At 36.0% G+C, this 25,370-nt stretch overlaps 1 protein-coding gene across 1 annotated transcript; it reads right to left on the reverse strand.

The window, feature by feature from the left end:
• Nucleotides 1–6,299: 6,299 nt before the first annotated feature.
• Nucleotides 6,300–10,341, reverse strand: LOC138330190 (E3 ubiquitin-protein ligase TRIM71-like). The gene is made up of 2 exons (XM_069277640.1): nucleotides 10,240–10,341; nucleotides 6,300–8,967 (listed from the first exon to the last, which is right to left on the reverse strand). Exon 2 carries the CDS (start codon nucleotides 8,818–8,820, stop codon nucleotides 7,294–7,296), a length of 1,527 nt encoding a protein of 508 aa, XP_069133741.1. The 5' UTR covers nucleotides 8,821–8,967; nucleotides 10,240–10,341; the 3' UTR covers nucleotides 6,300–7,293.
• Nucleotides 10,342–25,370: the final 15,029 nt, after the last annotated feature.

Genomic DNA, 25,370 nt, shown 5'->3' on the forward strand with positions numbered 1-25,370 from the left:
AACTATGTTTTATCTTTCTTAGGAGTGGCCAAGTTATCCACGTGCTGGGGTTGGAATTTAGTCATTGAATTAAAATTAACTACAAACATCAGTTCATTTTATCACTTATAATTTCTTTGTCCAGGAGTGGTCCAACCATCCCATTGTCAAATGATTTGTCAGGGTAATTATGAGGGTTACATGATGTGATGTCGTTCTGTCAAAGTGTGTATATAGATTATTCGTCTCCTGTTATCTTATCTCTCTGTTTGTAATGTTCGACAGACACGAACAATCTTTCTTAGCTTTGGTCACAAGAACATAACACGTACGGGACTTGCAGATACACGTGTAGTTTCGAACACGTCGCATGCTAACTAACAAAATGGCAAACACAAATGTCAACAAAACAAGAAGAAAACAGTAGCAGGAGTAAGGACAGACTAATGATTATCATTTGGTAAGAAAAAAGATGCTGATTGAATCACTCAATGTATCCCTGTCAATCTCATTAGCCAAATTTGTATTTAGATTGAAATGGCCGTGGTCAAGATAAACAAGCAATAGCAGTTACAATTGAATATTCGTTGAGCTGATGAACAACACATTCTAGGAATGGTACACAGTTCCTATAGAGAAACAGACCACGAAGTATTGCTGGTATAAAACATCACTTTATGATCATTCCATTCAATACTAAGATTAACGATTGTTTATGGCCTAATTTTTACCCCGGCATTATGATCTTTCTGATATTTCATATCACAAATAATTGTTTACGAGGGTATTAGTACTGCAGCAAGCTATCGAACATCCTAAAGAATCGCTTCGACAACAGCCAATGAACAACACAGCAACAGTTGCAAAGAGAACTCTGAATCTACCGGAAGTATTGATGGATATTCTAACGACTTCTCCGGGCCCGAACACGGAACCGTCATCTGATATTACATTGTAATCTTATGCTAACTATTCCCTTTATTTTTTTGGCGGAAAGGCGACTACGAATTGCTTAATTAGAACTTGGGCCTATTTCGGTTTTCCGAGTTTTTAACGAACTCGGATACCATTAATTATGATAACAAATAGCATGATTCAAGATAATAAATTATTAGAAAGCTAAGGTTCTTCAGCTGAAACGTCATACACAAACTATTGATCATTCTATAGCACGCGAGTTAACATATAGCTTATGTTTATGTTATAGTACATACAATGCAAACTCTAGGTGTTAAAATTCATGAGACTAGACTTTATAAATAATTGACAAGTATAACGGAATGAAATTGCATTTATAGTCAGTGTCAAAAGAGAAAGAAAAAGGAAGTGCATTATGTATTACAGGTTAGTAAATAGTACAAATAACGCGTCTATAACACAATCTCTAAAATTTGCGCTCGCCAATTTCTGAAAGTATTTCAGTATTATCAAGAATCTTTTACGTATTAATGAATCAATGAACCGATCCCTTACAGACTAAACTCACCGAAGTAAATTTAGAATCATCGATAATTTCAAGACGCACCATACCCGATCAATTTATCAACTCCTATTGTTAACCTCGCTAAAAGGAGTAGGGATGAAGAAGTTCCTCTTTCATGATTATTAAAGAACAATGTCTTGACAGACAAAATTATAGATGCACAACTACGTCATTAGGAAATTTTGACGTCACCAAAAGGGATTCTGGTGCGAACATGTGGGAAATGTTTGAATATATAGATTGCTTTGTACGTTTATAGATCTGTATTTGACAGATAAAAACTTTTTATTTCCGGGTCAATAACCAACAATATATATATATTTATATAAAGTCATTGGATGTATGTATACTGCTGCCTTTGATAAACGGGTCACAATCGCTTAAATACATTTATGGGAAATTAAAAAAACAGCCGCTGATATTTGTCAGGGCACACAGGGGAGGCACGCCATACATAAAGCTCATAAAAATATTACCCCAGCCTCACCAGTGGAAATGTAAAAAGTTTTTATTTCCGATCATCAAACGATGAATGGCTGGAAGAAACATATATTTCTTAATGTAGATAGCACTAAGTTTTGTTTCCCGCGAGCTCCTTGGCTAATGTCTATAGGGACGCGGCTGTGAAGGCCATTAACACGTTTTATCTACCATATATGTACTGTTTATAATGTCAAAAGGACTTCACATTTTGGAAATATCATAAATTACGGTAAAGCACGACATGTATGACGATTTCTGATATGGCCAGGGAGCAGGACTTGGTTTGAAATGTCTGTCTTTTTATGTCCCATTAATAGCTATGGGTCTATCGGGTTTTGAGACGCGTCAGGGTTTTTCTTTCAGAGGGCTAGTCGGAGTTCTCGCTGAAAACTAAGTTCGACCCCATTTACCGGTATTTCACGATGTATAGATGGATTGGAGGACCGACTTGTTGTGAAGTCTTCACACAATTAGTCTCTGAAAACAGAGGCATACACATCATCTATAACATAAAATGACAAGAGTAACAAAAGAATGTAAGAATTACATACCAGGAATACAGCGAGGTGAGTATTGATAGGCTAAAATCACCAATACACCACTAGAGAGACTACTTAGGGGTATTTAGAGGATATGGGAAGGTTTATGATGGTGGAGAAAAAAAAGAAAATGAGAAGTTTGTAGGTAAGTAAATGTCTTGTCCAACACTATTATGGGATATAAAATAATATTCCGTTCCCCTCGTTGGTTCCGTATGTGAATTGATCTCTAAGCACATGGATTATCTTAATAGCCCGCAGACATAGGCATGTTTTAATGCAAACTGTATTCACAATCAATGTGTAAGACAATTTGTTTACGACATTATAAAATAATGTTTGACATTATCTAAGTCGCTGGAAGGAGTCCCAATACAGAGTCTGACTACAATGGTACATATGTTACACAATGCTATGTACCTTGTGTTCAGGTTCAGTGCCCTCTTTGTTAAAAGATACTTTAATGGAAAATGTCACGAGACATATTTACAAAATACTTTGATCCAACTATCGGGAACAGCTACCTTTTCAAAAAGGTCAATCCCTGCTTTCAACAAAGTCTGCAATGGCCAACGATTTTGGTATTCTGTCGATAGCTCTGTAAATTGTAAATTCGAAACCAACATGGGGCAGTCGTCATGTACTGGGCAGTCGTCATGTGCTGACCAAAGAACATCAGGGTACGCCAGTTGTCAACCACCAAGGATTGTGTAAACCCTACATACCTATGATTGACTGACTGATAAGGATACAAATCTAAACAAACACTAAACAAATTCTTATCAATGAACCACCGTCGTAGACAGAATATAACATAGAACTTAAAAAACGTGCGAACGACTGAAAATAAGGAGCGATAATGCGTTTTGATTTGTTGACCAGCTTTGTATAGCAGTCTTTTCCTTGACATTCTTGCATACTTGGTCTCTTTACAAATCCGTAGAGTGTTCTGTACTCACCTCCATATATAGTATGACAGTTCTACGCACACGTGGGTTGCCAGTACCATTTAAAGTTTGGTTTACTTTTGTCTAAGGCAACCGGGTTGTCTTAACCAACCAAAAAAACTTATCATTAGAAGATAATGACTATTTAAAAAAAGAAAATACCAACCAAATTCTACTTTGAACATAAGATATTAATATTCAAAAAAAAAATTTAAAAATAAATAATTTGAAAATGGTGATAAAAAAGTGAGGTCACTAAGATCGACGTATTACGCAAAAGTTACTGTTTATGTAGAACTAATGCTCACTACTACTTGAAAACATACTCTCAATACGCAAAAATCGAGCATTTATTTCACGACACATTAAATGTTATTCAACATATTTATGTTTTGAATATGGAGAGCAATAAAGTGTGTCAAAAATAAAATTTCTATCAAAACAGTCTCAGATTTTTATTACGTTAACAAAAACCATTCGTAGTTTACGTTTAATCTAATATGGATTTTTTGTGGTATCATCTGACTACAGTAGTACCACTGTAGTATCTTGTGATCTTTGTTGTGTATTACACGTGCTTGGCTTTGTATGTTCGTCAAGCTATAAACACGGAACTGGACAAGGGAGGTCGTAATATGGCAGCATTACAACCCAGCCTTCAACTGTCAGTCAAAAGAACATTCTAGACGCGTCAGTTCAAGGGCATGGGGCCGTAAAATAGACAAAGTTTACAAAAATGAAGTCTTGATATACATGTATTTTCCTATTTGAAGGTATGCCAATTTAACAAAAAATGTGGTCGATTTTTTTCTTCAAAAGTGACCTTCACCATTACAGTATTCTTTCATACATACCGATGGTACATCTTGAAACTCTCCGACAAAAAAGGCGCGAGTTTAAGATCCTTTTTACCAGATATGGTAAAAAAGAAGGCTTGAAAGTATTGGTGACTGACAAGAGCCGGAACCCACAAAGGTCAAACTAGCTGAACGTGAAATTGGAAGGTTTGGCGAAGGACAGATGGAAATAAAGAATGACCTGATTCAAGGGGGGAATGTTAGGTTTCAAAAAGTAAGTAGTCATTGAATAGAATTCCAGGATTTGATGACGGAGAATATTTCCTGTGGTCTCTTCATAGTAAATGTTATACCTATTATATCGCCTTAAACAAACAATGCATGCTTTCATTGATATTGGTACTTTTGATTTAATCAACTGTACAAATAAAATGTAGATCTTTCTACATGAATATAATATATTACAAACTTCCAATTTTTATACTGTTCAAATGTATGTGTTTCCATGGAACCATCGGTCTTATGATAATTGTTGTTTTCATTATGTTGGTTGTATTGATCTAATTGTCCATAACAATGATCTTCTTCGTAATGAGACTTTCACATAATTAACGCATTATATTGATTAAACAACTAGTTAATCAGTATGTATGACACTCAATTTGCGAGTAAAATTCAGCAAGTAACATCAACTATGTAATAAATCATTACATAAATGACCTGCATTTATTTAGTTTTGGTTGTTGCTATTTTTAGATTTTTTTTTCAATTGTTCATTCGATAAAGGAATTTTAAACAAAACAGCAAATTGATCAATGTTAAATATGACCACAGGGGTTTGTAATTATAAGAAGGATGATGGCAATTATCAAAAATGAGTCAAGATCATTTTTTTACATTGGTCTTATTACCAGATATTTGTTATTTTCATCCTTATTCGTTACAAACCCATGTGATATGACAGTTGCAATGTCAGCCTGGTGAAAAGGAAATTATGTTACATTTTGGTTTGACTATATGGATGTATCCCTAATGATATAATAAACTCTATTTTACGTTAAAATTATGAAGATAAACGAGTCTGGCAATATAATTTAGCTGTATAAATCATATAATATACACTGTAATCAATTAAATACTAGATCATCACAGATGCTATTCTCCACGACGAACGAAGAAGCTATGGGGTGAGGCTGAAAGTAAGGCTTTGGGTATGGACAAGACGCAAACAATGGATACCTTGGCCCTTGTCCCCTGGGCCCAAAATTGACCTAGATTTGGTATCGTTTGAAAGAACTCTTACTGCACTACTGGCACGTAGGTCTATTATATAGTATGTATTGTCCTTCTTTGGGGTCCTGTAAAATGTGTTCTTGCTTTTTAAACAAATTTTACTTCGGATCATGTTTTACTTGACATTTTGTGTCTCTATCACATGGTGATAACGACTGTTCGGAGTCTCATCGACAGTCGCGCCTTGAAGAGTTCCCGAGGTGTCCCGAATAACACGATATCTGAAGTAGAGCAAGACTACTACAAAGCGCCATGTTATTGCATTCTAATGACGCCTTTTGTGGCATCCCATTTACAACCATGAACCCGTATGGGACTGGAACGTTCTTTAAACATTTAAATTTCATTCTGATGTATTTTAATCGTGGCCAACACGATAACTTCCCGATGCGGACTCTCAACGGGCCTAGCTGCTGGACCCTTGGTATCTCGAGATCAACATTCCTGAAAAATCTTTCTAAGATACCTCAGTCATGCGTGTCTATTGAAGTAATAAATCGTTTAGAAGTTCTCTTTTTGTCACTCACCTGATAACACAACCAATCTTTCAAGTACACGAGGACTCTTATCCACCAATGCAGTTAATCACTGAATGAATTCTTTCGAGAAAGGACCGCATTAATTGTTGATTATAGCAAATTAGCATTTAGTCCAATAAAAATAGTTTGAGTAATGAAATGGGTCATTGGACGTAAGACAACTTGTTAGAAAATAGGATTTTCTAAAGAGAAAAGGGGCGTAAAGTGGAATGACGGGAAAAGTAATGAACCAAGACAGGTTTAATTTGAAACATATTGTTTTATTGTCATACACTATTGACAACAGGGATCAGCTGTTGGGTACCATTGAATCGACCAACTTCTTCAGTCAGGTACAAAATTGATACAATAAATATAAATATTTAACAACAAAATAAACTCAATCAACATTGATCCTACCGCCAGAACATCTCTATTATGAAATCATGTTACAGCACCGAAAAACGTTTTCATGTGTAAAAACTATGTAAACCTACTGCGTACAATTTGTCAGAAACTACGGGAATTAGTATTTTAAAAATATACATATTTTTTTAATATTTAAGATTATCAGGGCGGTATTACAGTAAGAATATGACTTTTTGGACTCATTCAAAATTTTGCACATTTAACAAAGAAAACATGCTATCACGTACAAAAACGTTAAATCGTGAAATGCTATAAACACACAGAGAATACACATTCTGACCATTTTAATACTAAGCTTTTTGACATTTTCGATAAGTTTGTAAACTTTTTTGTTTTTAAAGTGTTACCAAAGAGACAAGTCATTCAACACTAGATCCACTAAAGATGTCTCTACCACACAGACAAACCATTGTGAGTGTGAATAATTCCCTTTCTTTACTCCCATTTTTCAGTAGATCTTGTTTATTTTGTGAATTCCTCAATATATTGTCTCGTCTCTGTAAATGAACCAGCAGAAATGCTCCCTGCACTGATACTGGTAGTAAATCTAATAACGCTCTACATCTACGCGACAATGTCACAGTCTGTGCGTCAGCAAAAAAAAACCGAGCTGCTAGATTTTATTTGAATCAAATGACAGTAACATGTCCCCAGTCTGTACAAGTTCAATGCATTACGACTCCTATGAGACCGGTAAACAGGTAGGGATTAGTACATGCTTTCAAGAGCATTTGACTTATCCATACCAGCACTTAACTATTTTAACACGATCGCCGAATACCGCCCACAGTTCCTCCTCTCGTCGACCTACCCCCACAGCCCAGGCTATAGAGCTGTGTCAGTATGTAACACACGAAGGTACGCTCCGTTGCCACCCAAAAGATGTAGACAGCAATTTCCGCCATCCGCAACCACTAGGTTCCCCATCCGGTCGTAAGCTACATCCCACGGATTGAAATGTTTCGAAGTACGCGCACCTTTGTACTGAGATTGTCCATACCTGAAGAGTTCTTCGAGGTCAACGTTCAAGACTACAATCTTCGGCTTGTCCTGTCCGCCTTCGCCTGATCTATCCCTATCGACCACTGCGATATTCTCCGTGACTGGACACTGCGAGATCTTTTGTGGAGAATAAACAGTTGATTTCTTTAACAATGGCGCTTTAGAAGACGAAACCCACTTTCCTTTGGTCGTGTATTTAGTGATTCTGTGCTTCGTGCCGATCAGTACCAAGTCTTCCACGGTAATACACAAGGCTTTTGGCTCATCTTTTGTTCGGAATCTGTGTGTCAGTGTAGTGGAGGTAAGCTCCAGCACCGAGTTGTCTTTGTCTGAGCAAACCCACAGGTTGTTGGTACAAGGCGACACAGAGATGTCCTTCACAACTACTGGAATCTGCATACTCTGAACTACCTCCCCTTGACTGGTCAGTCGTGTCAGGTTGTCACTTTTCCAGTAACTCGTCCACGCGTCACCAGTTTTGGTAGGAGAGATGGACGAAATATTCACCATTGATCTAAGTTCTGGTAAGACGTTTGTATGTTGGAAGTCTTCGTAACGTGGTGGTGACGACTGGTAGGGTACCGTTGGATAATCTTGTGGCGCTGTGGAACCTGTATCCGGTAAAGACCTTTGTTGTGGTTCACTACTTCCTGACAAAGGAGGATATACAATTCCCCTGTTGGTCTGTTGTGGCAGAGAATTCTGACCATCAGAACTTACTTCTAACCATGTGGGTCGAGTCAGCGTTACTTTGCCGAATATCTGTCCAAGGCTTCCTCCAACGGGGCTGAATATGGCCGTACCAAGAACGGGTTTCCTTGGTAATATGATGGCTTTGTCGACCCCATTCATAGTAAAGAAAACCTGCAAATCAGTTCCGGTCTGTATAGTTTCTTTACATTGCTCTACATTTTCCTTTAATTGGTCGAGTTTTCTTTCAAGCTCCATTTTGTAGCCTCGACGAATTTTACCATTTTCATCTTTTAATTGTTTCAATTCAGAAATAATTTGCTGTATGTAAGTATCCAGTCCACGTCTGAGCTCTTGACCTCTGTTTTCTACTTCTTGGATAACATTCTCGAACTGCTCTCCACTGATACTATCTTCGGACGAATTGAGTTCATTTTGAATTCGAGTAAGACTATTTTCTTCCACTTCGTTGATAAATGCTTTAATCTTGACTTTGTTTAGAGGGGTCCTCTCACTCAGCCGAGTAGTGTTATGGCCTCTGTGATTATACGAAGAACATTTGAGACAAATCAAGACCGAACACGTGTCACAGAACCAGTCCAACTGATTCTCTTCGTGGCGGAAGCAGGTAGTATTGAGAGGGTTACTGACAGCGGCCATGTTGATCACGATACTGTCTTTTCTTCTGAGTTGATGCTGTGGTTGTTTAGTTGTGACCTGCCTTTTCCGAATGCACCCTTCTCGCTAGTCTGGCAATTTCCAAAGAATATTAGCAGCAGGACACCTTCGCACGTAATGGCAATCTGTCTGGAAATCAAAACACACAAATTCCAATCACAAAGAACGGTAGTAAAAAGTAAATACTAATTGAATAAAACCAATTTTTAGCATAACATTCATATCAATGACCTTTCGATAAAATCATGATTTCTTCAAAGGTTATAGATATTAGGAATGGTTTCGGTAAAACCATATTACATAATACTGTTCTGTTGGGTTTTATTAGTGTAACGTCCTATAAACAGCCAGGGTCATTTAAGGACATGTCAGGTTTGTTGGTGGCGGAAAGCCGGACCCAGAGGTGGAGGGCTTGTGGTAATATGTCGAGACATCATAACCACTCGACCACCGCGGCCGCCGTATCATACTTTCTATAGATTAAATAAATATATCGATGTATTAAGAGTGTAAGCAATGATAAGCAATTTGTATTTACTTGTTTTGATGGTATTTATTCTATTTTAGTACAGTATGTTATCAAGTAGTCTGAAACATTAATGATAAGCATTGATTTCACAATTTTTTTAACTTCATTGGGTTATGAAATGAAACTTTGTTTGCAAACTTTTCTGAGAATCCGCGTAGCAGTTTGCAAACAAAATTTCTTTCATACCCCGAGGAAGTTACAGAAAAATACGGAGTGTAGTGACATCAATGTTTTAATGTAAGATAAAGCCGAACTTATCGTAGACAACTGGTATGTATTAAGATGCAATATCATTATGTGTACTACGCGGTTCTAGGCTATGCTTGATTACGTACAGTTTGTTATAGAAGATAAAATAAGCTATATTTTATCGAAGTGTAACACATTTTATATGTATACATACAACACAAAAATTGACGACTTCTATTCCAATGTTATCATTATTGCAGTATGACATTATCATTGTTGTCATGGACTTCAGTAATTACATAGGTCATAGGTCATCATTATCGTCTTACCATAACAAACAGGTATTAGATGATCATGGCTGTATTAATGTATTAATTGTAATTATCAATTACTTAAATAGGTAATTGACAAGAGCATCAAATTATCTAAATATCATTATTTTGATATTTGTATTGATGTAAACAGACAGTCTACTTTATATAAATGGGATTTTAGGTTAAAACCAAATAGTACCCGTATATACAGTCTCGGGAAGGTTCAGTGACGTGACATTCCATTCAAATCAAGATGCACCATTCACTAGTCCCAGAGGATTTTTTTTTATAAGAGTGAAATGCAAATATAGGAGCGACAAATCTAAGGAACTTGAAGCATAAATATTTGAAGAAAAAAAAATACCTTACCTTTCTGTTCTTGGTGGGCCGTTGGGAGTTCAGGAATAAATTCTAACTAATATGATAACATGGTATATATATACACAACATATTGACACTATGACACATCATTGACTGATGTTGACTACAATGATAACGGGCCCCGTGCCTGTTGTCGCCTTACCGACCGCGTAACTGTTATCATAGATAAATAAAACGATTACAGCAATACATTTCACCGTATACCCAGCTATATAAGTAGATTACTTAATTAAAAAATACCAAGGTAAAAAGATGTTTTATTTTTCTTTTTATTTCACTTTTTTTCTGTACCCACATCGCGAGCATTTATGCTAATGTTTTGAACTGTTTTGCGAGATAATGTTTCTTTATAGTCAAATAGCGATCCAAAAAGCATGAAATATGTATGAATAGCTCTATTCTAATTCTTATCAATTCTAATCAATTCTAACATTCATAAATATTATGTTTTACTTATTTCTACACATTCTGTACACATTTTTATATATTCAATATTAGCACTTTAAAAATTATATTTCAGATCAACCTTACAGATACTTCTGGGAAAGAAATTAACCTTCACTACTGGATACTGATCAGGCGGTTAAGAATACATATATTTTGATCGAGAAACGGTCGCAATAAAAGAGATATTGACAATATTGAGGGTTTCTTTATTATACCGAAGTTTGGGGTTTAGCAAATGAGCTGGTGGGTATTGAAACACGAAATATATATTCGAATCTTAAAATTTATTTCAATGAACTTGTCCCTAGTTTGTTAAATCCTTTCAAATTTCCACTTGTTTTGTTGAGCTAATTGTCTTTCAATTTTGTTGTGTCGTCTGCTACAATGTCCCCATTTATTCGAGTGTGATCAGTAGTGATTTTCCTTCTATTTTGTTTTTGTCATCTGCTGCTTTAAGATATTATTTTCTCTCTGATGACGTTGTTCCTATTTTAATTCAATGAACACATCATACATGTACCTTTCACTAGTTTCCCAACTTTTAGGGTTCTTTCAAGTTGTCCCTCCTTTCGAATTGTCTGATTTTTTTTTTACTTTTCTATATTGCATGTACTTAGTTAAGTTATCGTTAGTACTCCTTTGAAATTGTCTGTGATTGGATGCCGAGGTTACCTCTCACTTTATTGTCAGACCATGTTTACATCTGGTGATTTTCTTCCAATTCCGTTGTGTCATCTGCTCAGACCACTCTAGATTAATCGCCGATCTAGCTCACAGTTGTATTTCCCTTGTTTGCTATGTACTATCGTCCTTTACTTCTTTATACATGTACTCACTTTGCATCCATGGATTGCCTTTTTCAGCGAATAACGATTTTGTCGTGCATGCATGCATTAACGTAACTATTTCCGTGATAAACATAACTGACATTTTCAAACAAGTGAAGATATCTTCCGCTCTAAAAGAGCCTTGGAAATCAATAAATGAACTTGTCATTACTTTGCCCGTTCTTTTCAGTAAATCAAATATACAACTGACATTTATAAGTACCGGGACATTGGGATCATTGGAAGACGAACAAATTACGTGTACTTTTACAAATTGCTATCGATTCCTGGTGTTGATGTTTACGAAACACTCATTATGAGGTTAACGTTATTTACAATCCAAACAAAAACTGCACACGTTTTTTTCATTCAGTTCAAAATAACGAAACTGTGCAGCATTTGAGTCAGTGCTGGTGATTCGATGATCTTTCGATTCCCTTTTTACTGGATACGTAAAAGTCACACTAAGTATTTCACAAGCATTCAGAGAAATCGAAGTATTTTCGTATTAGTGTTGTAATTGTTTCGCTACGTGACTATCATTGCAAAGACGGACACACTCACTTAACCGGTATGGCATAACAACATACTTGCTTTTCGCACTATTGTACAAATACATAACGTTACCCACGTAATCAGTCTATATACGTAACGTAACGAGGTTAAGATGTCCCGACATATTACCTTAAATCTTCATCTATGATTTCCGAGGTTGAATCGATTGTAACTGACCGCAGTTTTTTTTCTTTTTCCTGCCACGACGTTTATTGTCATGACTGTCAAAAGGACATTTAATTAAACGAACAAACTTTATGAACAATAATCGCAGTAAGGCCCCAGTCAAATGGCATCGATCATTGAACCAATGTCCTGTGAACGTCTATTCGTTGAATGTAGGATTAATTCGCAGACGCTTAAAACAATACTTTTATTTCTCGCATGTATTGCCATTTAAGATTAAACAAATGTTGGTAAAAACAACGAAAAATAAATACCGAATCTTATAGTTGAATGTGTACCATTTATGATCCATTCGTTCGTGTCGGAGTAATTGATTGGCGCGTGCAGTGCACGCGACACGAAGCTATGGAGTCCTTAGAGGGCGCTACATAATCTACTCACATGAAAATGAAATAAAATTCAAGTGATTTGTGAACTCATCTTGATTTCTCAAATTGTTTGTAGGTCTGTAGGAATAGTTAGCTTTTCTTCTGAAATATGTTCATGGTGAAAAACAGAGATACATATCAATTTGTACGACAAAAAGTAGTGAAACGACGACAATTTAAAATAATTTCATTTTTCACCCACAACAACTGAAAATGTCATATTTTCTATGTACCAGTAGTATTTGAAAAGCATGATAAATCCTTAATAAGCTATTTAAGCTTTTTCACAGTGTTAGAACATTGACGAAATATTGTAACAAGGAGAACTAGTGGTGTTCTCGCGAGAGTTGAAACTTCATGTCGCTCAATTTAAACGAGAGCGTCTACTTCAGGCAATTATAATTTGTATTGTAATCGATACATTGCTCATTAGGCCACGATTGTGATACGTTATCGAACATTTAATTTTATGGCTATCCATTTAAGTGTTAAAAAATAATTTGTATATAGTAACGTTTACCGATTGCGCAAGGTATCGGGCAAACAGATCTTCGTAGATCGATTATTCTTTTCTTCGATGACTCTGATTTTTATATGAATCATCCCCTGTCATAACTTTGTAAACTCTAAAATAATAAAAAGACATAAAATACTGACAAAATCCAAACTTTATATCATACGTAAGTGTGCACATTTTACAGTATATTTAGTGAGATTGTCTTGCATTGGAGTCAAAAGTTTCCTGCTCAGGCTTTTGAAAATTTGGACGTTGTACAGGCTTTGAAAAATCCATATCACAAGTACTAAATATTATTTATGGCCTTGTCTTTTAAAAGTTAATTTATTATGTTACCAACACTGAACGAATTGTTTCACCCATTCAAAGTATATACATATATATTCGCTCTGTAACAGAAGGAGACTTACATTTTACTACTCAAATAGATCAATCAAGGAAATCGAAACTTTAAAATGTTCGCCGAAACAAATTAAAAAGAAAGCGTTAAAATTGACAAAAAACAACAGGAAGTTTGTCGCAGATTCAGTGATTAATTGAAACCTAGGTTGAGATGGGGGGAAGATTTTCCTGACATTATTTAATTACATGTTACTTATGTAGTAACTAGCAGTCAGGGACCTTGGATATTCAATCTCAAACACATGAACAGTAGATACATGTTGTTTTAATTGAAAATTGAAAAAAAAATAGTTCAAACCGTTTCTTCGTATTTCAGTCACAAATGGAATTACACTGTTCCTTGTGCAATGGCATGATTTGCCCATGGAGCTATTTATCAACATTAGGGAGAAATTAAGAGATACTTTTAAAATTTCCAAATGGTCCTAGGGGTCTGAACTATCAATAGTCAAGTGCTGACTTGTGTTTAAACGTTCTAATATTTCTAACATAACAGCAAACTGGCCTACATTAAATGCGTACATACAGTGCATAGTTTTAGCGCTCTTGAATACAAAGTGATATTCATTAGTGAACCAACTTTACTGAGATCTGACCAAATTTCGATTTGGTGGACTTTATCGACCTGGTATGATTGGCTTGATTTGATTTCTTTAATGTCCTATTAGCAGCAAGGGTAATTTAAGGACATGCAAGGAAGTGTAGGAAAGCTGGGGTATCCAGATAAAAACCACAGCCGACTATCAATGCCAGAATGAACATTATAAAAGAGTTTTGATTGACCTTTTACCTGTTCTCAAGTTCGGTACATAATGTAATTATTTTGACATCAATGACTATAATGAGTATGAATTACTCTACGTTGTCGCCATTGAAATACTAGTCCGGTAGCAGCTCGGACAATTCGGATGATCTCCGAACTTTTGACTGATTAACAAGATTTCGCAGACATTTATATGACCATGGAGGAATTTGAGGGGCTTGTTACTACCCAATAGAAACATTGAGAGTGTCCAACAATTTATTCTCGTATCTTGTTTGTAAGAACATACCCCGTATGGCCGTGCACTCTTGTGTGTATCCATGGTGCCGGTTACGTTATAAAGTTCAGACTATCTGTACATCATAAAACAACTGTAAAAACTAACAAATGGAGGTCATAAAACAGATATATGATATATCAAACTTGTAAATACATAAAAACGAGAGTTAATTTTCCTTTATTTTCCTTTTTGTTTTAGTTTTTTCCCCACTTTTTCATAATAAGGCCATAATTTCAAAGCCGTCCGCCGATCTTCCAATCACTTCAATTCTGGACATTAAATTTAATTAGGTACTCCAAGCCTGAGGTCGATGGTCTTCTCCAAAATCATCGTCACCATCGTCAGGTTATTGAGGACAATTCGGCTCAGTATTGCTGTACCTTCTTCGAAAGGGAATGATAACTTCATATGGCAAATGAAACATTTGATTATTTATTTAATTCATATCATTTATTTCTCTTCTAAAAAGAGGATTGAACAACAATGATTAAGACATTATGAGCAATTAAACTGAACTCATTATAGACTATGTACAGATGTAGGAGACCTTCAGACGAAATCTATCAAACGTAAATTATTAATGTGCTTATGACACGGCATCTTTAAAACTTCCCTATCTAACCTTACAATGAAAGATAAAAGGCTGTCGTCTTTCAATTTGATTTCTTTATTTCATAACAAACTTGTAAAGCTTATTTCAGTAGATGTTTGGTTGTGTCAAGGAGGTGAACCTACATCAGCCGTATGGACCACCTACAGAAGGACAAATAATGCTTCAGACTGAGGCGTCGACCGTCCGTGTCCGATGAGGAGACCGACAGTGTATTTTGTATTGTATGAACTCCTGATGAGCGAATGGCCCAAAGTTGGAATGAAACTTAAAACAATGGCACACCAACCATCATGATCGGATAAAGAGGGCGTTATATGAAAACGAAGATTGGACAGGGACGAATGACAGACATGAAAGGGAGACAAAAATATATAAATGTTATATGAATAGTAAGAGCTAGGCTAGGGTCAAGAGGATGGGAATTGGGAAAACGCCAAAAGCTTTCGACAGAGGTCAAAGAGACAAGAATAGTCATTGGAATCATACAAACAACACAAACTTATCCTATCGAAATCTTTCCATCAGAAAACATGTCCCGATTAAAAACTTTTATAGCTTCTTCATGAAAAATTATAATTTCGTGAAATAAGACATTACGGAAAGCCAACAATACCGCCATTTGTTGTAATATTCATTAATGACATAAAAAAAAAACCCAACAAAAACACAATTTTTTGATATACTGGTTTTTACCATGGTAAATTCGATCACATTTGTATAGTAAAATTCCTTTTTTCGACGATGAAACTGCATTAAAGGTGGGTTTTTTAGAAGATAAAGGTAAATATTACATCTATTACAAATCGTCGATATTTACAGTTTGAACCTTTTGTGATTTCCGAAAATTTTGAAATTATAGAAGTTTGTTATATGAAGCATTTGAACTGAATGTGTTAATCTGTTCCTATACATTTGTAGATACATACCAATCGAATTGTATGGATATCTAAGTCTGACTTGCATACAATTTAGGCCTTTCTGGGTTTGGGTTTTATTAACCACTAAAGTAAGGTTGTGTACACCCTGTATTACTTCAGCATTTTCTAACAAAAACAGCTTACACCTGAAAGGTTGTTGGGTGTTTTTGCCGTATGGTTAAACCTTTACATGATTTACAGCAACAATAAAAGGAGTCCTACTTCTATGAAAACGGGTTTTGTGATATAATTAGCAATACACTGTTGGAAACTTTGTACTTGTGTTGCATTAATGGACAAAAAACTTCTAAAAACCAGATTATACTGCTGTTTTGTCGACAGTAAAACTCGAGTTAGAACTACTTTATATAGATAAAACAGTTAGGCCTACCTCAACGAGAAATTCAATAAACAATGCACAGTAATGGTACCTCTAATAACGTAGAGACATCTGGTAGACAGAGCGTTATAATTTTAACAGCAGCCCAATTGCATCTTTTCTCTTTTTCATTATTGACTTTCCCTATCCTAACGTCTTCTTTGACATCGCCTCATTTTGGCTTTAGACTTAGAGTTGACCGTTTGCTCCTATGAGGAAGGCACTGGTTCTGTAGTCTGGTCGTGACCAACCGTGGTTATCTCGGTCAGCTCATGCTTTGCGTTCAGCAAAGGGAGTGGAACGACTGACTTGGCTGTTCTCAATATGTTGTGGTTGGGTTCAACGTGTTCTTATGTGGTTTTGTTAAATTATTTCAATGAAATAACACCAAAACAAATATGCCTCCATGTATAAGTCTTCAACACATCACTTCGGCATTGACTTTCGAGAGCCCTCGCACATGTGAGAAAGGCTGTCTGTTCTGTTCCCTTGCCTAGCCACATATATAAGAGTAGCTTCTACTCCTGCTTGGCGCTCGTCATAAAGGGAATGGAGCGACTTGTTTTGACCGCTGTCAGTACGTATGATATATTATTCAGTGTTTAGACGGCTTGTGTTAGTGAGATGTCACTATAAAAAGAGCAAGAGTCCCACTATCACAAGGAGATACAACACGAATATACCATAGCCTTCCAAAGCACAGACATTCAACGTGCAATGCATTGCATACAGGGCAGATCGTCCTTAAATTACCTTATCTGTTAAATAGACAAAAGTGATTGACAGAAGGGCCCATAGCTCTCTTCAGATAACGAGACATTATTTCTGTACGTGGTGGATCTTTTGTCTATGACTATCAAAAAGATCGACTACGAATAAAGCAACCACCTTTTTGATAAGAGCCATTTCTTTAGGTTGTATTATAGCAAAGTTCAATACAATTTAATCTGTGTATATATACCTCTGTTTGCTTGACATGGTCTTTATAGACAGGTTGGCAGAAAAATAATCAACCAAGAAATGAACAGCATTAAATTGAAAGAATTTGAGGTGTGAGCATTTTACTGTAGCATGTCCAGCGTAACTTTAGATTTCCTTACTCCTTAAACTTTAAACTTGTCTCCTTAAACTTTAAACTTGTAGTAACCACATACCATAGATCGCGTCATCCAATGTATCTCCGTCTCCGACCACATCTATCCTTTGATTCTCTTGTTCGTGGATCTGAACAGAAAGCTATGGGTATTACTTCATTTTGAATTAAAAAAACAAACAAGTGTCCCGTTTACTTCTTCAGCGCAAATGAACAATGTTCCGATATGAGAATCATAATCAAACAAGAAAGATTAATACTAAACTGAAACATATTATGTAATTAAGACAGACCATCGTTCTAATTAGATAATCATTACCATACACATTCTTGTCAAACATAATGGAACATCGTTCAGATTGTACAATACTTACCAACCACTGTCCTTGTTGGCAGATCGTTTCTTTGACTAGACAATTAGTTATTACGAAAAATATGGAGCTTCATGTGCAACCGTGAAGAATGTTATGATAGGACGATCTGACCAGCACAATGGAGAATTGCTGTGCTTGACCAGCACAATGGAGAATTGCTGTGCTTGACCAGCACAATGGAGAATCGCTGTGATCTGATCAGCACAATTGAAAATTGCTGTGCTTGACCAGCACAATGGAGAATTGCTGTGCTTGACCAGCACAATGGAGAATCGCTGTGATCTGATCAGCACAATTGAAAATTGCTGTGACCTGTCAATTAGTTTTTGAACACACATGAGATTTGCGTCTTGTTCTGATATTCATTTGTAGGTAACGCACACCATCATTAAACATGATGACGATATGTTCGCATGCTACTAGGTGCGTGTGGGGCTGTTGTACTCCCATTACCATTGTTCAGCATAAATGACATTGGACATGACAGATTTCTGCAGGTCTAGCCAAAGTATCAGAGAAACTGGGACCGGCCCTGGCGCCGAGTATCGCCAAAACTGAAACTCTCCAACGTAAACACAGCGACAAACAATAAATTATCAAAAGGGTTACGTAGGTACGCCTAATAAGTATCGTAGATAGTGAGATAAATACCCCGGTACAGGCATCCTTAAGGGACGCGTTCATACAAAACAATCTCTTAAAGATTCTTTGTTATTTCACGGAGAATTTAATCAATGGATTTGGTCGCCGTGTCCTTGTCACTTCACGATACAAAAACTGTTTTGGGAGTTTATCGCCAGAGAGCAAGTGTAGATCTGGCTGGCAAAGAGACTGGTGTAGAGTTCTGGTCAACATAATCTCAAATCGATCAGACTTGTTTCACAGAGGTGCTGTGAAAATGTATCTAGACTGTATTAAATTTTAGATTTGTTCGACGTGCTTTTGTCTAAACGCAATAACAAAATGAATACATGTTCTATGTAGGTTGAGAACAAACATACAATTATATGTCAACACTGAGTGGAATCTAGTAAAAGGAAAGCACTTGTTTATAAATACTGACCGTAAACGCCAATACACGTGGCATCAGTAACTCTAACACTTACCTAACAATATCATAATATAACTTTGAGTTTTCTCATTCCTTTTATCTGAATTCCTATCAAAATATTCACTCATTGAACCCAGCAGCATTACTAGGAACCCATTAACTCTTTCACGACTCAGTCTTATTTCTCTTTCGCTACTTAAGTGAATGCGCGGTTAGCCCTTTGTGTATTTGAGCTATATGATTTATGTCGCTGAGATACTTGTAACATTGATTTTTTTTATCCTATGTAAACTGAAATTACCATGTATAATGTTTAGAAACGATTTGGTAGAATATTTACTTGATTATATAGTGACCAACTAGATGTTATCTCCTTTTTGCGGAAGACATTCAAAACGACTAATCATTTCGGTCAACCAACCAAGACTTTTGAAAGTATAAATAAACTTGTTTGTGGCGTTTTGAAAAATATTTATTTGCATTAATTCTTGTACCGTGGCGGTTTGTTTTCGAAATAAATGGTAGCTTGCCAACATACTTCACTTACCGATATGTGTCAACTGTTAAATGACATGTCTTCAATTTGATTCCAAGTCTTTGATATGTTGGGTAAATTGACACAATGACTTACCAGCATGGTGGCCTGATGACGACTGAGTACGTGTTGCGTGGTGTCAGGAAAGCTTCACGGGTGACATATTTTACGATGTGTAAACTAAAGAATAAGTTGACATATATAAGGCGAATAGCAAAAAGATAGAGTAGAGACAACAGCTTTGTTAAGACGAATGGTATTGCGTGAAGCCAGCCAAGGTTAACGACCGACTTTAACCTTTAATGGTTAGCTTTAACCTTTGTGTACTGGAAATATAGGGTAGTTGGCACGTGTGGATGGCGTGTGAGTAATTTTTGACGGCTCGGACACTCAAGGGTCGGACTGACTTAAGTCACATATCACAGCTAGATACATCCACTAGATATCTAGCTATCTGGATAGTGGTCAGTGGTCACTCTACTAATCCTCTTCGACTACAGTAGCAAACATTACAAAGAGAACTGACCAGAACCTATGACGTCACACTGCTGCTCGTCGAAATATATATGTATCTAATAAATGAAAGTACCTAAAATATCAAAATGCTACAGTTATTGGTGATATGTCATTTGTTACTTTACCAGTTTCAACGTATTGTCGAAAAGATGCCCAGTTCAGATAACAATCTTGAGATATACATTGTATTTGAAGAAACCATAGCATTTTAAGACATATATATGGCTGCATATGTTGTTCCTCTTTCTAAGCGTTTAATAACAAAACTGCCGGTCTTATTTCAATATCATTATGCTAAATTATCTGAGGACACACCCCTACTTATGAAACTTTGTAAAACAAAACCATCCATGCTTTCGACTCAAGGCAATGCTTGCAACATTAAACATAGAGCTCAGCAGGTCTTTCCAACAAGCTCGACATTACCCTTGACATTTTCTATACCATGGGGATTGTTGGCAAGGACTCCTAATTGAAGAATCGCCATTCCGATTAAGATTAGAGCTCTCCTGGGAATGGAGAGGGACAAGGGTGTATCAAGAGTGTTCTGTCTCCTGTCACTTCGTTACCATAGTGACCAGTGCTACCATGGGTTATACTCAAGTGACTATGCTGATCGAGAATGCATTATGATATGTCCTGTACATTTTATAATAGAAGAATGCAGCGCAAATTACAGCCAATGTCAGGCGTGATCAAACCAGATAATAAAATCAATAACAATATCAATTTGTATTGGATAACAAGCAAAGTAGAAATTAAGGAAATGTTCAGCGTCATTTTTGTAAAGAAGCTATCTTGCATGAGTATTCACGAATCTGTTCTACTAACCTACAAATTAGTATCCAATCCTCTGAAGCTTTTACTTTCTACCTTTTTATTTACGTAGTCCTCTTCATCTTTCTCAAGATGACAAGGCTTATGTACGTGCTCCGTACTGATTACCCCATCGTGTTTTAGGTGCATCTGGTCACTTTCATTTCTGTACCACTCTCCTCCAAGTGCCCACTTCGCAGATATTCCCCTTATCCAAATTTCTTCATTCTCAGATCAGCCAGATTCATCTCCACGTTTTGAGCTTTATCTCCATGTTGATATCACTTCTTACCAGTTCTCTACGAAACTCTCCTTCTATTTAGAATCGTCGTTCGAAACCTTTCAGTATGTTCTCTCCATTTTCTTGTTTGTACTCCATTATGTTCTGCTGAGCATAGATAGGACTGACCTCACGTTAAACTTGTATGGCTTCATCTTGGTCTTTGCTTGATGCTGTTGTTTTTTATCCTGATGTTCGCTTTATTCATCACCTTGGTTTTCATTGATATTTCTACTTTCATTGTGTAGTTTGTATGTTGTATTTGTTGTTTCGCCACGTATGGTTCAGAATACTGGTGAGTGTACGTTTTACACATTCGAGAAAGAGTCTAACGGCACAGTCACCTCTACCATCCCGCTGTCGGGCTCGGATCTGCTATCATCTACCATGGCACAACTAGCTATGTTTTACGATGTGCTGCTATTTCCATAAAGGCTAGCTTCTTTCTTGTATTTGTTCAATTTAAGATTAATCAACAATAAGGTAGTTTTCTAAAACGACTTTCGTAATTGGCCAAGTACGAATCTAAGACAGTTTCATCATCTTGTAAATGAGTTTTTGGACTTTTCCCCAGGTACGCTGTCAAATTCAAATCTAAAATATTTTGATATCACAGCTGATGGCTGGAAAGATGTCTTCCCACTGTACCTTCAAATTGAAATGTTTGTAGAGACTTTTCGCATACTTGTACAAGAGATCCCAGAGGGAACTTGGCACCCACCAAAGAATGATCTATATATGAAGGTGGATCTTTTCTCTACTTTCTAAACTTTTTCAAACATACTACATATAAAATTTGAGACAGATCGCCTGGCAACAATTTTGTTGGCCGATCGGTCCCAAATCACAATATGCACAACTAGGGCCCTAGGGGAACCTACATATGAATTTTGAGACAATACCTTCAGCACTTTCTGAGAAATAGCGATAACAAACTTTGAATAACAAAATCCAAGATGGCTGCCTGGCGGACATCTTGTTGACCGATCGGTCCCAAAATGCAATATGCACAACTAGGATCCTAGGGGAACCTACATATGAAATTTGAGACAGATCCCTTCAGTACTATCTGAGAAATAGCCATAACAAACTTTAACTATCAAAATCCAAGATGGCGGCCTGGCGGCCATCTTGTTCACCGATTGGTCCAAAAATGCAATATTCACAACAAGGATCCTGGCGGCCATCTTGTTTTTCCTATCAGCCTCAAAATCTGTATGGCACAAATAGGGACCAAGGGTAACCTCCATGTGAAGTTTGAACAAAATTTCTTCAGTAGTTCTCAAGAAATATCGATAACAAACTTCAACTGCCAAAATCAAAGATGGCTGCCTGGCGGCCATCTTTTTTCCCGATCAGCTTAAAAATCTGTATGGCACAAATAGGGACCAAGGGTAACCTCCATGTGAAGTTTGAACAAAATCCCTTCAGTAGTTCTCAAGAAATATCGATAACAAACTTCAACTGCCAAAATCAAAGATGGCTGCCTGGCGGCCATCTTGTTTTTCCGATCAGCCTCAAAATCTGTATGTCACAAATAGGGACCAAGGGTAACCTTCATGTGAAGTGTGAACAAAATCCCTTCAGTAGTTCTCAAGAAATATCGATAACAAACTTCAACTGCCAAAATCAAAGATGGCTGCCTGGCGGCCATCTTGTTTTTCCGATCAGCCTCAAAATCTGTATGTCACATCTTGTTTTTCCGATCAGCCTCAAAATCTGTATGGCACAAATATGGACCAAGGGGACCCTCCATGTGAAGTTTGAACAAAATCCCTGCAGCAGTTCTTAAGAAATAGTGATAACAAGCATTGTTTAAGGACGGACGACGGACGACGGACCACGGACGCAGGGCGATTTGAATAGCCCACCATCTGATTATGGTGGGCTAAAAATGTACTTGATCAATCACTTTTTGAACAAACAATTTGAGACTTTATTTTTGTGCCCTTCTTTGTTGACATGAAATAATTGAAGGATTATTTCAGCCTTCTCAGTACCTGCACAATCAAGGCAATTTACACAGGTGCGTTGATTATATGAGTTTTTAGGTCAAAGGTCGTATACATGTAAATATAATCAATTATTAACTTTTAGAACCAGCATTTTGAGACTTGAATAGCAACAGTTTATGCCCTTTTTGTTGACATAAAATGATTAAAGAATTCTTTCAGCATTTTCGGAACCTGCACTCTTTCCTCTAGTGCGTAAATTACATGAGTTTTTATGTTTTGCATCAAAAGTCCTAAAAGAATGAACAATATGAAAAACAGAAAAGCAATTTAATTTCTCATCATTTAATAACTAATAGCATTAATTGATTCACACATAATAAATCATAATAAATTCATAAATAAATCATATTTAGATTATTACTAAAGTTTAAATTATTACTATAAATACAAAAAAAGATAATAAAAAAAAAGAAAAGAAAAGATAGCACTGTTACTTCTAATGTATAACACCTTGGTGAATACAGTAGTTTATAATCAATTTCCCATTTTTAATTGTACATAAGAATGTGTACTAATCCTACACATGGATATGGAATAGAACATTTCTGACAGTATGTCAAAGACAAAAATATCTGTTGTATTAAGCTCTGAGAAATCCTATTGCACTGACAGGAAATTTCAAGAATTCCAAAATGTATTTAATTGGATTTAACTTAAGATTGTCATATTCACAACTTGCTCAAAATCTTAGTATACTGTGTAAAGTATGGTAATCAGATTTCAATATGACAGATTATTTGTCTATATAGCATACTAATTACATACAACTGCTGAAAGGTTTTTTGTTTTGTTATACCGACATATAAAAATCAGTTTTTTCCATTGGTCAATCACATGCCATTTAGTATGACTATAACTAGTACAATATGCTGATATGACTAATGCTTGAATTACTTTTTACCTAATGAGCTGTACTAAGTGATTTCTGTGTACATTATGAAGGTTTTACTACCTGAAGTCTTGCAAATGCTTTATTCCTATATATTTTGTGTTCTATAGGTTCACAAATGTTACAATCAGTGGTGATGAGGACCAAAAATATTTACAGTCGTACCATTTTACTCTGAGGTGCTGATACATTTGTTGAATAAATAAATGTATGGAGCTGATATATAGATATTGATAACTTAATATAATTGTAAATAATGATTACTTTACAATGCTAATAAATATGTACCATCAATCGGTAATTAATATAAAGGCTTATAATTACATTATGACTTATGTGTTTTAACAATGCAATCAGAATTGAAAAAAGATAGCTATTAAAACCAAACAAACAACTAAATGAAATGAAGAACGCATTTGTATAAGCACCTTTAACTTTTACCCTTCACCATACCAAAATATTAAGTGGACGTAATTGAATGAGTCTGTATCTTCACAATCCTGTTATAACAGACTACCAAATTGCAACCTATCACCAGCGAGGGTATAAGAAAAGTAAAATCATTGTACATAGAGAGTAAAATGTCATTTGCCAGTTATCATAATTTCATTTTTTATTTGTCAAATGACATTTTATTGCAACAGGGTTTTATAGTCTTTATTTCATCTAATTTTTATCATCATAATGATAAATGTAGAGAAAATTCATTTTTTGGTGATTAAATGAATAAACATTTTGCAATACAAAAATGTTAAATACCAGCAATGATTACAATTTTAATTTGTGACGACAACATGACAACAATAAATGGTTCAAGCGTTTTAGTATGGAGACCACATACATGTATTAAGCCTGTATATACTTGAAAGCTGTTAAAAGACTTACATGGTAACATGAATTTACTCACAAAATTGAAAGCCCCAGGTGTACGTTTTACATCATTAAACAACAGATACATCTGTACATTTATTAAAATTGATAAAAAAAAACCAAGTATGAAAAATAAAATGGCTTTCAAGCTGAAATTTGTGAATTTTTTCCCTAAAAAGCTTGGCTTATTCAACAAGAGGCCCAAGGGCCTTAACGGTCATCTGACTTCCTTGGCAATAGTCTATAGGAAATTAATTAGATATGGTGTCATGGTAGCCATCTTGGATTTATATGGGACCAACCAGAGATGTAACAACACTTTGTCAAGATCATATTAAGATCATTCCAGGCAAGTTTCAGGCAAATCATACCATTAGTAACATCGTCAGAGAAGTTCAAAATGTGTCATCCAACGATGAAGGAGTA

The sequence above is a fragment of the Argopecten irradians genome, chromosome 1 (assembly GCF_041381155.1).
Source record: "Argopecten irradians isolate NY chromosome 1, Ai_NY, whole genome shotgun sequence".
Classification (NCBI taxonomy): Eukaryota; Metazoa; Mollusca; class Bivalvia; order Pectinida; family Pectinidae; genus Argopecten; species Argopecten irradians.

Bases quoted from the DNA above. Each gene is read 5' to 3' on its own strand.
- LOC138330190 (XM_069277640.1), bottom strand. From the start codon at position 8,820: ATGGCCGCTGTCAGTAACCCTCTCAATACTACCTGCTTCCGCCACGAA.